This window comes from Mus caroli, chromosome 2 (assembly GCF_900094665.2).
Source record: "Mus caroli chromosome 2, CAROLI_EIJ_v1.1, whole genome shotgun sequence".
NCBI lineage: Eukaryota > Metazoa > Chordata > Mammalia > Rodentia > Muridae > Mus > Mus caroli.
In genome coordinates this window covers 170545103-170558152 of record NC_034571.1, presented here as the reverse complement: position 1 = coordinate 170558152, position 13050 = coordinate 170545103, and the positions used below count along the sequence as shown (strand labels likewise).

Genomic DNA, 13050 nt, shown 5'->3' with positions numbered 1-13050 from the left:
GGAGGCAGAGGCAGGCAGATTTCTGAGTTTGAGGCCGGCCTAGTCTACAGAGTGAGTTCCAGGACAGCCAGGGCTATAGAGAGAAACCCTGTTTCGAAAAACAAAAACAAACAAACAAACAAACAAAAGAATGAGTGTTCCTACTGTCTTTACCACATGTGATGCTAAGGACATATTTCACAATCTACCTATTGACTCTCATGGCTCTGTCATCAGTCTGAGATCTGAGATCTTTCTCTGATGTTCCAGTCTTCAAAGCCTTGTTACCTCAGTATCCCAGTGCTCCACTTATGACTGCCTCCCTCCTCTAGGCCTCATCACAAGGCTGCTGTCAACAAGTTCCACACATCTCTCCCGAATCAGGCTCCTGGACACGCTCTCCTCTGATCCTGCAGCTTGCTGATGGCTTCGACAGTGTTCTCAGGCTCACATCTCCTGCTGACTTTGTTTCCCAGTTTCTTTTCCATACACCATCCTTCAAGCTGGCTTCCCTTCATTTATTCCTGTTATTTTGGGCTTTGTGTTATTAATATTCTTCCCTGCCTCTGTGGCGCATTGTAAGCTTTAAAAATTAATAGACCAAAGAAAACACAAATTCCTCTTCATCTGCTACAGGCTGTTCGTTTGTCTGAGTGTGTTTGCCTTGGAAGTTTCCTTTTCTTCGCATGCCCTAAGCCTGCATAAAAATGCTGTTCACGATTGGGCTGTGAATGTCATCTCTGTATATGTGCATGTGTGTTTTAGAATGCATATGTGTGTGTACACAGGTCCAGAAGGAAACTATTCATTGTCTTATAACAGCTTCCTGAGGATCAATGCTGTACAACTGTGCAAGCACATGCATATATTCAGTGACATGTGTACATACAGACATGCATGCATGCAATTACATGCAAAGGGATANTTGTATGTATACAGCATGACATAAAGACATGTGTCCACAATAATGCTCATAAAGACACATGTGTACAGAGACAGACATGTTGTATACTGGCATTAATACACACATGTACCTGTGTGTCCACATATGCACACACATGTATCTACACACATTGAGTTGTGGTAGACTGTTCCTTTAGTCAGTGTCAGACATCTCTTGTGCCTTGTCAAAACTCTTACCCTTCTCCCAGTGATGTGGGTTTCCTCTTTTTTTCTGGACTTTACATGCTTAGCTACACAGATGGGAGCAGTGGGCCAATTACTTAATATTTGTTGAAAGAGGAAACAGAAACTCCTGACTCTTAGTTGGGCCAGGATTGGGAATGCAAATGTCATGAATTCATGCCATTCTAGACCCTTGTCTGACACAGACAAGGAAGGTAAGGCAGGAAGACTCACATGATCTCTCTGAGGGTGGTGATGGACCCAGGGTTGAGGTGCTGTCAGGGGACAACCTTCCTCTGAGACACTGAAGACAAGGGACTAGAGATGGCAGGTCTTAAAGTGACATCCCCATGCTGGGAGCCAAACACAGAGGCTGAGGGGAGTGGAGGTGATCTGGACTCCTTGGACTGGGGATGGGGTGGGCCAGGACAGACGCAAAAGGGACAAGAAGAGACAGGTTTGAAGTGAGGGCCCTGTTCTGCGAGACAGACAGGAACAGAACGCTGGCAAGAGCCTGGCAGACATGACAGCAGGTGCAGAGGCCCAGGGGTAGCCATAGCAGACNCCCTGCTGTGCCCTACAGTCGGCAGAAGGTCNGGAGTTCACCCTTAGAAAGACAAGGATTCCTTAGAAATGAAAGTTGTGCCCAGGTTTGCGCCTTAGTGGGGTAAATGAATGGCCAGGTGGTCATCTGCTGCCTTGGGTGAAGGATGAGAAGTCAGCACAGCATCCAGGCTGAGTCCTGGTGAAGTCCAGAGGAAGGAACCTGGGCTTTGAGGCCCAAGAATGCTAGAGAGTTTTGAGTGAGAAGGTGGCGTGAGTGGTGGAGACAGCTCCCAGCAGTGATCAGACACCTCANATAGGCTGACAAGCAAGCAGAAGTTTATCTGAACCTAGAAGTGCTACAAAGAAGGGGCTTGAAGGAGGAGCGCCGCCCTCCTCCCTTTCCAGCTCCTGCCACCTCAGGGTCTTCCTCTGGGTTTCCTTCTCTGCCCCTCCAGCACACAGTTGTTCTTAGTGCTGAGACAAAATTATGGATGATGGTGCTGGGGAAGGCCAGGGCAATTTGAAGTGGCAGAGGGAAGGTCCTGGTGAGAGAGAAGGGCAGACACAGCTGGACTGTAGTCTAGGAGACCTGTGGCCCAGCCTCCTGGCACAGTGAGCTCAGGCTTCCCCAAAGTAAAANAAGCTGAGGTCTCCACACCCCAGCTTTTGTTGTGACATGAAACAAAGCAGACCCTTGAATTGTTCTCTGGTCTCACAAGCAGGGACAAGGCTGTACTCACACAGGGCTCTAGCTTGTCCATAGGTAGCTCCCTACTCCTGACACTCTCTCTGTCACACATACTCGTGAGCCCCTGTGCCTGCTAAGTCTGCTCCCACATGCCTCCAGCACCATCATCTACTTGAGGACAATGTTTTTGCACCCACCTGTGCCATCTGTGCCACCAGAACCCACCTGTCCACATCTGTGCCACCCATGCTCACCTGTGCTCACCTGGTCTTGTGTTCACAGAGCTCACCTGGGTCTATCTGTACTCACACTCCACCTGTGTTCATTGTACCCTACCCCACACTTGCACCTAGAAACACCTCCTCAGGCATGTTTGCACATGGGGACTTGCTCAGCACATTCTGAGAATGGGAAGAGGTCATCTGGTGCTGCACCCTGTCCGCCTACTTCCAAGTCTATCACACACACTCAGAGCCTCCAGAGTGCTCTGTCTGCGACCTCAGATGCTCTCAGCACGTCAGGTGTTCACTGGAATACATACCTGAGATCCAGCCACTGTAAGCACCCCTCCCATTATAGGGCTTCTCCAAGACCCGTGAGCACCCACACTCCTGCAGCTCAAANCTCTCCTCCTCCCTGTGGCTCCTAACACTTGCCGGCCCAAGCAGAGTCTGCAGGACAACCAGCCTCACAAGTATCAGCTCCACCCCACTCTCAAGGGTAGGGCCTCTTCTCAGATGGAGGCAGCACCATCTTCCACTCTATCATTGTTCAGCAGAGCTCCCCTCCCTCCAGCTATCCCTCCTTCTTGTCCCATGGCTGGCACAATGGCAGAAATTCACCTGCTCACTCCAGGGATTCTGGGGTCTGCACCTCCTGCAGTCTAGGGTTGCTTGTGTGGCTGATAGTCACAGGCTCACCTGAGAGGAAAGGGGACATTCCAGGACTGGGGACATAGCAGCTTCAGCTTCTTGTTCTCTGACCTGTCTGTCAGAGGAAGGCTGGGTCCTCTTGGGATGAGCATGAGGCTCAACCCTTGGCCTAAGGCTAAGCACTCATGACGCCAGCACATCCAGTATTTGAGCCCCAAGCAAGTACCTTAGTGTGGGTTCATCAGCCAGAGCAGAGACTTTACAACTTCTAAATGAGGTGTTCGGGAGGAACACGCGCACGCACACACACACACACACACACACACACACGCACACCACACACACACACACACACGTGTGTGTGCAGGGAACCAGCCACTGTCTACTTCTAGAGTCCCTTCCTAGAGCAGGAAGCCTGATACCTTGGTCCTCAGGGCGGAGGATATGTCCCCAGTCTCCAGGAAGTAGAGCCTCGTTGTGTAATCCAGGATCTATAGATCTGGGTCTGCCTAGCTTAGCTGTCTCTGCCATGAAGGGCATTGGGGGACGGGCATTCTCATGGAGGAAGGAATTCAGCTTCAGCACATGTGCTGGGGAAGGAGACATCAGATGGGGCCCAGCTGATTTCTCATCCGTAAGGATGAGGCCGGGCAGGGTGGGTTTCACTCACTCCGTATGGCTGACTCGCAGGCCTGGCTCACCANCTGGAAGATGGTGGCAAGGGACTGTGGCTCTCCCTAGAAAGAGGACATGATTTGGGAACCCATGACAGGTGTCACAAGGGANCCCCAATCTCCAGATTGTGGGCCTCACCCACCTTCTCTCCTCGTTCACCTTTGGACCCTGGTAGACCCTGTAGCAGGATAAAGGGAAAAGGCTGTCAGCATAGAAGCAGGGAGCTGCAGGCGTGGCAACATGGGTGTATGTGGTGGCAGGTTCCAGATGTATATGTCTGCCCTCAGTTCCAGCCCAGAATGAGCAAGCGAGGCTGGACATCCACAGAGACAGCTCCAAGTGGATCTGGGAACGATCTGCAAAGAATCTATCCCCAGCCGTGCATTTTGTGCTGGGGAGGATGGGTAGAGCTCCCAAACAGGTGAAACACTGTCTAGAGAACAGACCCTCCCTTGGCCCAGAGGCAGGGCTGAGCCAAGAACGCCACATCATCCTGCTTCTCCTTCAGCTATGCCCACACTATAGAGCCCACTTCAGGGGCTCTAAGCTGCTGAGACCCTATTTCTCTTGACTGAAGATTAAAGGTGACCTAAGGAGCTGAATCCTCATAAGTCAGCTGCTGCCTCCTTCCATGGAAGCCACAGGAAGCTCTGAGCAGGCAGATCTTCAATCAGGGAGGTCCCTGTTGCTTGGCTGCCTGGCTGGAGTTGTNTGTGAGGGGGTACTTACTGTGGGACCCACAGCTCCCGGGGCTCCTCGCTCCCCATTGGTGCCCCTGGCCCCTGCCAAGCCCTGGAACCCCTGCAAAAATGCAGATATCAGAGTTTGAGCCCCAAGGAGTCCATTCCCCTGTCCTGGCTTGATATCCACAGTCCCAGTGCCCAGCGAGGTTAATTCTAGCTNCTTGCAGGCCTTGCCCTCCTCCCTAGCATGCTCTGAGTTCTGTACCCAAACCAGTGTTTATAAGACAACCTTTAATCTTCATCCAGCACCCAGACTCTCCACCAGCATCCAGGACAAAACCCTACCTATGCTCAGTACTCAGTCTCACTCTGCATCCAGGGTAGACTATCCGCCCCTCACCCAGCACTGAAATGCTCCCTGCTAGGCTCTGGGTACTCTGGCAGAAACAATAGGATTCACCCAGACCCAGAGGGTAGTCCTTGCAGCATATCCTGGTGGTTCTCAGCTGCTGGCCTNGGGCACCCTCTCAAAGGTTCACTGGGTATAGAGCTCACAGTGAAGACCTTCTGGGATTGAGGAAAGAACGTCTTCTCAGGGTGAGGAACCCCCAGCNTTCCTGCTGGTCACAGGCTGCCTTTGATGTCCCAGCTGCTGGGGACTCTGACAGCCAGTCTAGACACCTAAGAGGCCCAGTTGGGAGCCCTGGCACCCCTGCACTGTAGAGTTAGGGTGCAGGTATGATCGGGCCCACACAAGGACTCCTTTCCATAGGAACCTGTTCCAGGGGCAAAGGGTCTTTTCTGGTGTAAATTAGGGATGCTTCAGTGTACAGACATTTGGATGCCCAGCAGAACCCTGTGGAAGGCTGCAGTGGGAACAGTTCCCTCCTCTACAGTGGTCTGGCAAGGGATGTTCAGTGCCTTTCTCCCAAACTATCTGCCCAGTTCCAGGGAGCCTTGGGGATTCTGGTCAGAGCCTACCCTGGGGCCAGGTGGTCCTGGCAGGCCAGCAGGTCCCTCCAGTCCTCTCATGCCCTGGTGAACAAAGAAGGGGAAAATTGAGATGGGAATTTTTATCAGCCCATGCTTTCTACAGTGATCATCCCAACATCCCCTGACAGATTCTTCTNGGCATTCTCTTCTGCCAACTTGATGCCCTTTGGNTCCAGGCTAGTACTACCCCAAGAAGGTTACCTACCCTGGTAAGGTGAGATATACAGCTTGCCCCAACTCTGATTAGAGTAGCTGCCTCCCTTCACCCCACCTCGGGGTGACAGCATTTACCCTCAGCATGGGCTGAGATAGCTTTCTTCCTAGCCAGACCTTAGGAAGTAAGGCAGATGAAGCCTNGGGTGGAGAAGGAAGCCTCNCCACTTCCTTGTTCCCTCTAGNCTCTGTCTCTAAGACTCTACCTGGGCCCACTCTCTCCCACTCACCACCCACTGGGCCTGGAGCCAGTACCTTTGGTCCCTGTAGGCCAGTTTTCCCAGGGATGCCTTGCTGGCCAGAGAGGCCCTGTGAGGGAACAGAGATAGTCCGCCAGGGCAGAGCCAATGTCATAGGCGAAGGAGGGTCCTGCCTATGCCATCACCCTGCCTTGGCCCTGTCACATTACCTGCAAGCCTGAAAGTCCCTGATCCCCCTTCTCTCCTTTGGCTCCTGGTGGCCCCTGGAGGGGAAGATGGACTGAGAGGTGGGAACAAAGACAGAAGGGAAGAAGACACGTGCAGAGCAGCACCTACCATGGGTCCCTGGACTGCGCGGCCCTGGGTCCCTGGTGACCCCTGCTGACCTCCAGGGCCTTCGGGTCCTGTTTGTCCAGGTGGACCCGGCTCCCCCTGGAGATACAAGGAGGGGTTGAGAAGGCACACCCTCTGTCCCTTCCTAGTCACCCCATGTCCTCTGCACTCTACCTGACGCCTACCCTGAGGGGATCCTGACAGGACCTTATCTGTAGGGAATAATCAGCCCCTAGTCACATATTCAGAGCCATAGACAAGTCAAAATGGATCCAGGATTTGAAGCTAATTCCTCCACCCAATCCTGGTTCTTCTCTTCTGCTCTGGTTCCAAAGGGGGAAGGCTTGGAGAAGAAGTGTGCACAGAAATCACCAAGAGTAGTTCGCTGGGCTGATACAAGGGTACCGGTATCTCCTTAAGCTCTCAAACCCCAAACACCAACCTCGGTTCTCACAAGCTCTAAGGCATGGGTGACATCAGATGTTTAAACTGAGATTGGGGGAAANACTTCCAAACTTTTTTTTTTTAATTAAGCAAATCAGTGCTCCAAACACGACACAGCAAACTGCTCAGTCTTATTAATGCACAACTATAAATAAAATACTAGCATGCAGAACACTGGCACATACTGAACAGTAATAAGGAGTGTCACCATGCTAGCTCCCTAGTGACTGGAGAGGACTTCGCATGTGGGGAACCAGCAAAATTAATAGCAAGTAGCTTCAGGAAGAAAATTGCCTGATCGTGTCCATAATCACTGAACATGTGATATTGATATATCTTTAATGTNTGTTTTTATTTNTTTTTCAAATGTCAAATAAATTAAGATTAAAGGAATTTTGCTATCTGGTTAAGGGTCTGAATCAGCTCCACATCTAATGCATTACTATGAAGCCAAAGGGAAGATAAAGCCATCTGTATTACATGACACCATTTGACAGAGTTCTATTTGCTACCATCACTAGGCAAGAAAAAGAAAACAGAGTTATAAACACTGTGCTGGAGTGCACACGATCTCCTGTGACTCTGAAACACATGGAAGTAAACTGATCACAAGTAAGAGAAATGAGAAAGCTCTACACAAGGACGACCCTCAGTGCCACTTCTTTCTGAGTGCAGCTATAACCTGAACTTGACCCCAATAAAAACAACAACTGCATTTCCCAGTCTAAATGGATGAGTGACTTCTACAGCTCAAAGTGAATAAGCGAGGAGGCCCAGACAGGGCTGGCAAGACTGCTCGGTGGGTAAAGGCATTTACCATACTAGCCTGGTGACTTGGGTTCAGTCCCCGGAACTCGCATGAAGGTGAACGGAGAGAATAGAGTGGTCCTCTGACCTGCACNTGCATACATACAACCTGTTGTGAGTTGAATCTGCCCATGTTAAAGTTGTAGGTATGGAGGGCCACTGCCAGTGGACAGGCACGGTTTGGCCAGGCTGGGCTCATAGCCCGGTAGACAAGCCAGCAGGGAGAGGTACGGCTAGATGAAGGTGGTACTAACTAGCAGGGCTGAATCCTCAAGAGACGGACTAGAGGCTGGGTTTTCAAGGAGTAGAAGATGGCTTTTTTCACCTCACACCATCGAGCTGGGGATGAACCAGCGTGTGCAGGCCTGAAAGGCCTAGAAGTCCCAAAGAAGCCAGAGGATGTTCACTTCATACTCTCAGATTGGGGGAAGCCTTTTACACTTCGATTGTATTTAACANATTTGTTTAGTGTTTGTGGACACGTGTGGAGGTCAGAGGATGACTTGAGAGTGTCAGCTCTGTCCTTTTATCGTGTGGGTCCTGAGAAGCATTCACGTGGTCAGACCTGGTGGCAGGCAACTTCACCTGCTGCTGGCTTTCCCACTTTGGGAGGTCATTTAAAATAGCCTACAAAATTCAAAACCCAGAAGAAACAGAGCAATGATGTAGACTAGACAAAACTTACCTTTAAAATCTATATAGAAACCAGCCGCAAACAAGGTCAGAAGACACACAACTAACAGCAAGGAAGTCACAAGTCACTTCAACAGCATAGCTGACCCCAAACTAAAACTCCCTACAGTGGGGAGCTGGAGGACATATTTCCAACAAGAAAATCTGGAAGCTTATGAAAGACTTCCAGGCTAGTCTAGGCGACAGAGTGAGACCCTTTCCCAAACCAACCAACCAAAGGAAAAACAAACAAACAAACAAAAAAAACAAAAAGAAAAAAAAACATAGTTATGTCCATGTTCCCCACCAGACTGCCTAATATCAGCCAGTAAACAAACAAACAAACAAAAAAAACAAAAAGAAAAAAAAACATAGTTATGTCCATGTTCCCCACCAGACTGCCTAATATCAGCCAGTTATCCAGGAGTGGTTTGGAGCACAGCTGCCTCACCCTGGGAGAGCAGGTGCACATGTTCAGCTTCAAGGGGGCACAGCTGGCACTGTGCATCTAAGGACACAGGAGTCCATCCCCGAGGACACTGGAACTCCTGCAGAATGTGCCCAGACAGGGAGGAGCGAGCACTGCAATGTCTTTAGAGGGGGCCAAGCACTCACTCCACTCACAGAAGGCTGACTACCTTACAAATGTCCACAGTACAAAGACCTCAGCCAGCTCTGCCCAAAGATGCACAGTCCTTCCCAAGAGGCACTGTGCCAGGCTTAGGGCAGGACACGACATGGGGGTGCAGTTTTACAGGCCCTCTGGAGGGCTAAAGGGAGGTGAAGGTCGAGGCAGGGGAGGAACATATCCCCGAAGCCGCCACCACTTGCACATCTTGTACTCTGTACATGTGGCGCTGTGGTGTACCAATCTAGAAGCAGGCAAGAACGGCACCTTTTAGGCCACTGTGGGGATGGTACACTGCCTTCAGCTTCACACTCCTTGAACTAAGACCCTCATCCCCACACACCCCTGTGCTACGGAATGAGACCAGTTCTACAACTCTCCCCGAGAAGAAAATCATCCTGCAGCAGGCTGCCATTCAGCTGTTTTATCTGTCAGACTATAGCAAAGATGCTGTCCTTTCCATGTCAGATAGTGTTTGCTAAGACTAACACAATCCCTGATAAAGGTTTGAGTGGAGCAAACACATACGTAATGTTCCCAGAGTCTGATTCCCTGGTTTTGTCTGTGCGCCATGCATACTGAACTTGTAGTTTTCTCTGCTGTTCCCCAGACTCAAACGGAAGGGCAAAGCACTGTCTGTGTTTGTCTCTGAGTAGTCACCTGTAAACTCACTTTACTCATCATGATTAACTTTAATGATTCATTTTTTCTGGGCTGTTGGTGCCACCCCAGATATTAATTTTACATCTCAAAAAAAAACCCCCAAAAAACAAAAAACAAAACAAAAGTCATCTGTACTCTGACATATCCACAGAGCTCTGCAGACTCAGACCCTTTCTCCAACATGCCCATAGACCCTGTGGACAGCACAAACTCAGAGGCTAATTATGTTTGAAAACACTCTGAAACTCAGTCTCCAGTGTGTTGTGGTTGGAGGAGTTAGCAAGTGTCTATGGAAGGGAGTGAACAATGAATCGAGGAGCTGGGAAACCTGGACACACACACAGGCCCTCCCAAGCCTCAGTTTCCCCATCTGTGCCATGTTGGTGACCCTGCCTATGAGAGTGGGTAAAGAGCAAATATCCACTAAATACCAGGTTTGGGGCCAGATGTCCAGCAGGTGATAGGGGAGCAGAAAATGATCCCTGGTTTCCCTGTGATGACAGATCCCTGCTTTTCTACAGGGGGGAGGCTTTCCCTGTGCTCTGAGTGTGCAGGGTCCCTCCACTGCAGGCAGATCAGGTGTATGGCTCCTGTACTNCACAAGACCTACCTTGGGCCCTGGGTGCCCCTGCTGTCCTGGAGGGCCGTTCCTTCCAGGGAGGCCCTGTGAAAATACAGACAGGACTGAGTACTAGCTCCACCGTAATCCTCAGTCACACTCAAACTCCCTCTTATCATCAGCTGTGGATTCCCATCTGTGTTGCTGGGGGGAGGNGGGGAAGGATTCTCTAAAATGGAAGATGTCCTTACTGCCCTCCTTCTCATTGCTGGGCATCCAAGGAAGTAAAGCAGACTTGAGGCCTATATACAATGACACCCGTGGACCACCAAGAGCAGACTAAGTGCTATTGACACATGCCCTGTGACCACTGACTCTGCAAGTATTGCAGCCCAAAAAACTGGCCCAGGAGCCCTGGGCTTGCAGAGAGAGGAGACCAAAAGAGGTATGAACATCATTTAAAGATGCCATGGCCTGCCCAAGGTAGAGGGCTTTATAGTGCTGGCCAACTCCTTTCCAGTACCAAGGCTATGGCTTGCAGTTTACCACATGATAGCCCACCAGCCACCACCAGTACAGTCCTGGAGACCTGCTGGACCTGGACTCATTCCATNAGAAATATTGGAGAAACTCTTGATTTCCTGGCAGAGAAAGGCCGACATCTGCCCACAGATGGAGGGTACATCTAAGAGAGCAAAGCTCAGCCACCATGCAGAGGGGCTGGCTGCACTGGGAAGGTGGGCCTGATAGCCACAGAGGAAANCTGAGGACGCCTGTCCTCTGTGTAACATGCCTGTGGAGGGTTGTTGGTGGACCTAGTTTCCTGAAGGCTGAGGTGAGGGGCATAGGCAGACCACTCCATCTAAACCAGTGGCAGCAAAAGTCGATGATCACCCCCAGAGGAGAAGATGTTGGACTCACAGGAGGGCCTTGGGGCCCTGGTGGCCCAGGGGTCTCAGATGAGTAGGCACAGGCTGAAGGGAAGGCCGGGCACGTCTCTCCATCCCTCTGGAAGAAAAGTAATCATTTGCTTAATGAACCATTCACTGGATCTCATCTGATTTAAGACTCAGCATGGCCAACAGACACGACTCCAGGAGACCTCTAGAGTCATCACCAGAGGTAGGGCAGGGCAGAATCAGGGCTGCCAAGTCCTGAGTGTGCAGCAGGCTCAGGCACCCTTCCTAGACACCCACATGAACCCCNTGGCATGATAGCATCTCCTTTTTCTCACTCTCCTTCCAGGCTCCTAGCATGTCCAAGCCCAGTGTGGGCTCCCAGGAGCTCACTAGTGAGGAAAGCTCTCAAGTCCCCAGCAGGCCTAGAATGAGCTTCCACCTGGGCCTATAGAGAAGGGGAGAAAGCTTCTCTCTAGGGATGAGCAGGGACTTCTGACACATAGGTGTCACTGATGNAAACTGGCTATCCCAGTCCATGATAGTTACAGTAGCTATAGGTGAAGCTTCTTGGCCTTCCCCCAAATACCTGTGGGGGAATTCAGACCCCTGGACACCTCAGTCAGAAAGTCTGCTTTCATCTCTCTCAGTATAGTGGATCTAGGTAGACCACCTACCCCAGACTCTGTGTCACAGTGCCTTAGTGGCATTCTCACAGGACCCAGGACAGTGTCCAGGGCCTTTTTGCCACCTACCAGTGCAGGAATCTCACAACACCTGTCCTTGTCTGCCCAGGTATCACTGCACACGATTTGCAACATCTGGATCTGGAACTGTGAGGCAGGGAAGGTCAGGCCCTATAGGCAGAGCCCACCCATCCCATGAGACAATGCCCAGACTCACTGTGGCTGAGCTGCTCCGTGGCCCTCTGGCCTTGGCTAGCCTCCCTAGTGTGATGAAACCACCTGTGGGTGGGCTGCCAGCATCCCCAATGGGCCGCTCNGCCACCTTCCGACAGTCCACATAGAGTCTGACCTTAGAGTGGCCTACAGCTATATGTACCTGCAGAAACCACAGTAAGTCTCCCACCCCAGATCACATCAAGACAGATTAAAGGGGCCAACACATAGGGTCTGGGATCAAATTCTGACTCTACTCTGGAACCTACTGAGGCCTTAGCTTCCCAGAAAAAGCTGCTGAAGGAGCCTCCCCTCTCCCCCCCGCCCCCCCCCAAAAGAGTTTGCTCTCTGACCCAAATTAAGGAGGGACAATCAGAACAGTGGAGCACAAGGGTCAAAGGCCCTATATAAATCAGTGTTTGACTCTCACAGAAGACAACCACATGCAGGGAGGGACNGGCCAGAGGGTCAGGGCTCAGACAGACAGTTCCCAGGACCTTGTGGAAGCTTCCAAAGAAGATCTTCTTTGCATCCTGAAGGTCAAAGGTGACCTCCTGCAAGGCTGCCCGGGAATCATGGTTGAAGTAAGTCAGAGACTTTCTGCCAGCTGACGGGGAGGATACAGAGCAGATGAGAATGGTTGAAAGAGAGAGGCAGTGACAGATCAAAGGCCCTACCCAAGGCCGAGCGGGGCCCCTCCACAGTGCAAAGCCATGGCGATACCCAGGGTATCTGTTCTCATTGATGGTGGGCGTCCATGCCTAGCTGCCTGGGGAGACCCACAGCTTGGTCTGGGGGTTGGCATCCTTGGACTTGTGTTCCATGAAGTTAAGAAAGTAGGCAGAAGCCCCCATCCCTCCCAACTNTCAAGGGTGATATGGGGTCCACAGTCACCATCCAGCAGAACCCCGAGGACGGGCTGGAAGTCTTCAGCCATCATCTGCCACAGTGCAAAGGCTTCCCGGGGTGTCTCAGGGAGTAGACGCACAAGGAAGACAATGGTGTGTTCTGGTGGCAGGGTTGATGGGTAGATGTCACTGGAGAGACAGGGGGTGGGGCAGATTTCAGAGGACTCAACAGAGGTATTCTTGGTTCAGTTTCTCAATAAGGAACATGGAAGTATAACAGAGCACACACACACACATACACACACACACACACACACACACACACAC

At 51.1% G+C, this 13050-nt stretch overlaps 1 protein-coding gene across 1 annotated transcript in view; it reads right to left on the bottom strand.

Moving 5' to 3' along the window:
* Positions 1 to 1908: 1908 nt before the first annotated feature.
* The window catches only part of Col20a1 (collagen type XX alpha 1 chain), a 30721-nt gene continuing 19579 nt past the window's right edge, over positions 1909 to 13050 (bottom strand). The window contains exons 21-36 of the mRNA XM_021180021.2: positions 12770 to 12912; positions 12373 to 12482; positions 11880 to 12038; positions 11732 to 11809; positions 11002 to 11088; positions 10132 to 10185; positions 6311 to 6406; positions 6184 to 6237; positions 6030 to 6083; positions 5550 to 5603; positions 4615 to 4686; positions 4028 to 4063; positions 3881 to 3947; positions 3633 to 3800; positions 3181 to 3258; positions 1909 to 2192 (exon numbers count right to left, since the gene is read on the bottom strand). Coding sequence (XP_021035680.1) covers positions 3185 to 3258; positions 3633 to 3800; positions 3881 to 3947; positions 4028 to 4063; positions 4615 to 4686; positions 5550 to 5603; positions 6030 to 6083; positions 6184 to 6237; positions 6311 to 6406; positions 10132 to 10185; positions 11002 to 11088; positions 11732 to 11809; positions 11880 to 12038; positions 12373 to 12482; positions 12770 to 12912 — 1306 coding nt within the window. The 3' untranslated portion in view covers positions 1909 to 2192; positions 3181 to 3184. The remainder of the gene's footprint in view (positions 2193 to 3180; positions 3259 to 3632; positions 3801 to 3880; positions 3948 to 4027; positions 4064 to 4614; positions 4687 to 5549; positions 5604 to 6029; positions 6084 to 6183; positions 6238 to 6310; positions 6407 to 10131; positions 10186 to 11001; positions 11089 to 11731; positions 11810 to 11879; positions 12039 to 12372; positions 12483 to 12769; positions 12913 to 13050) is intronic.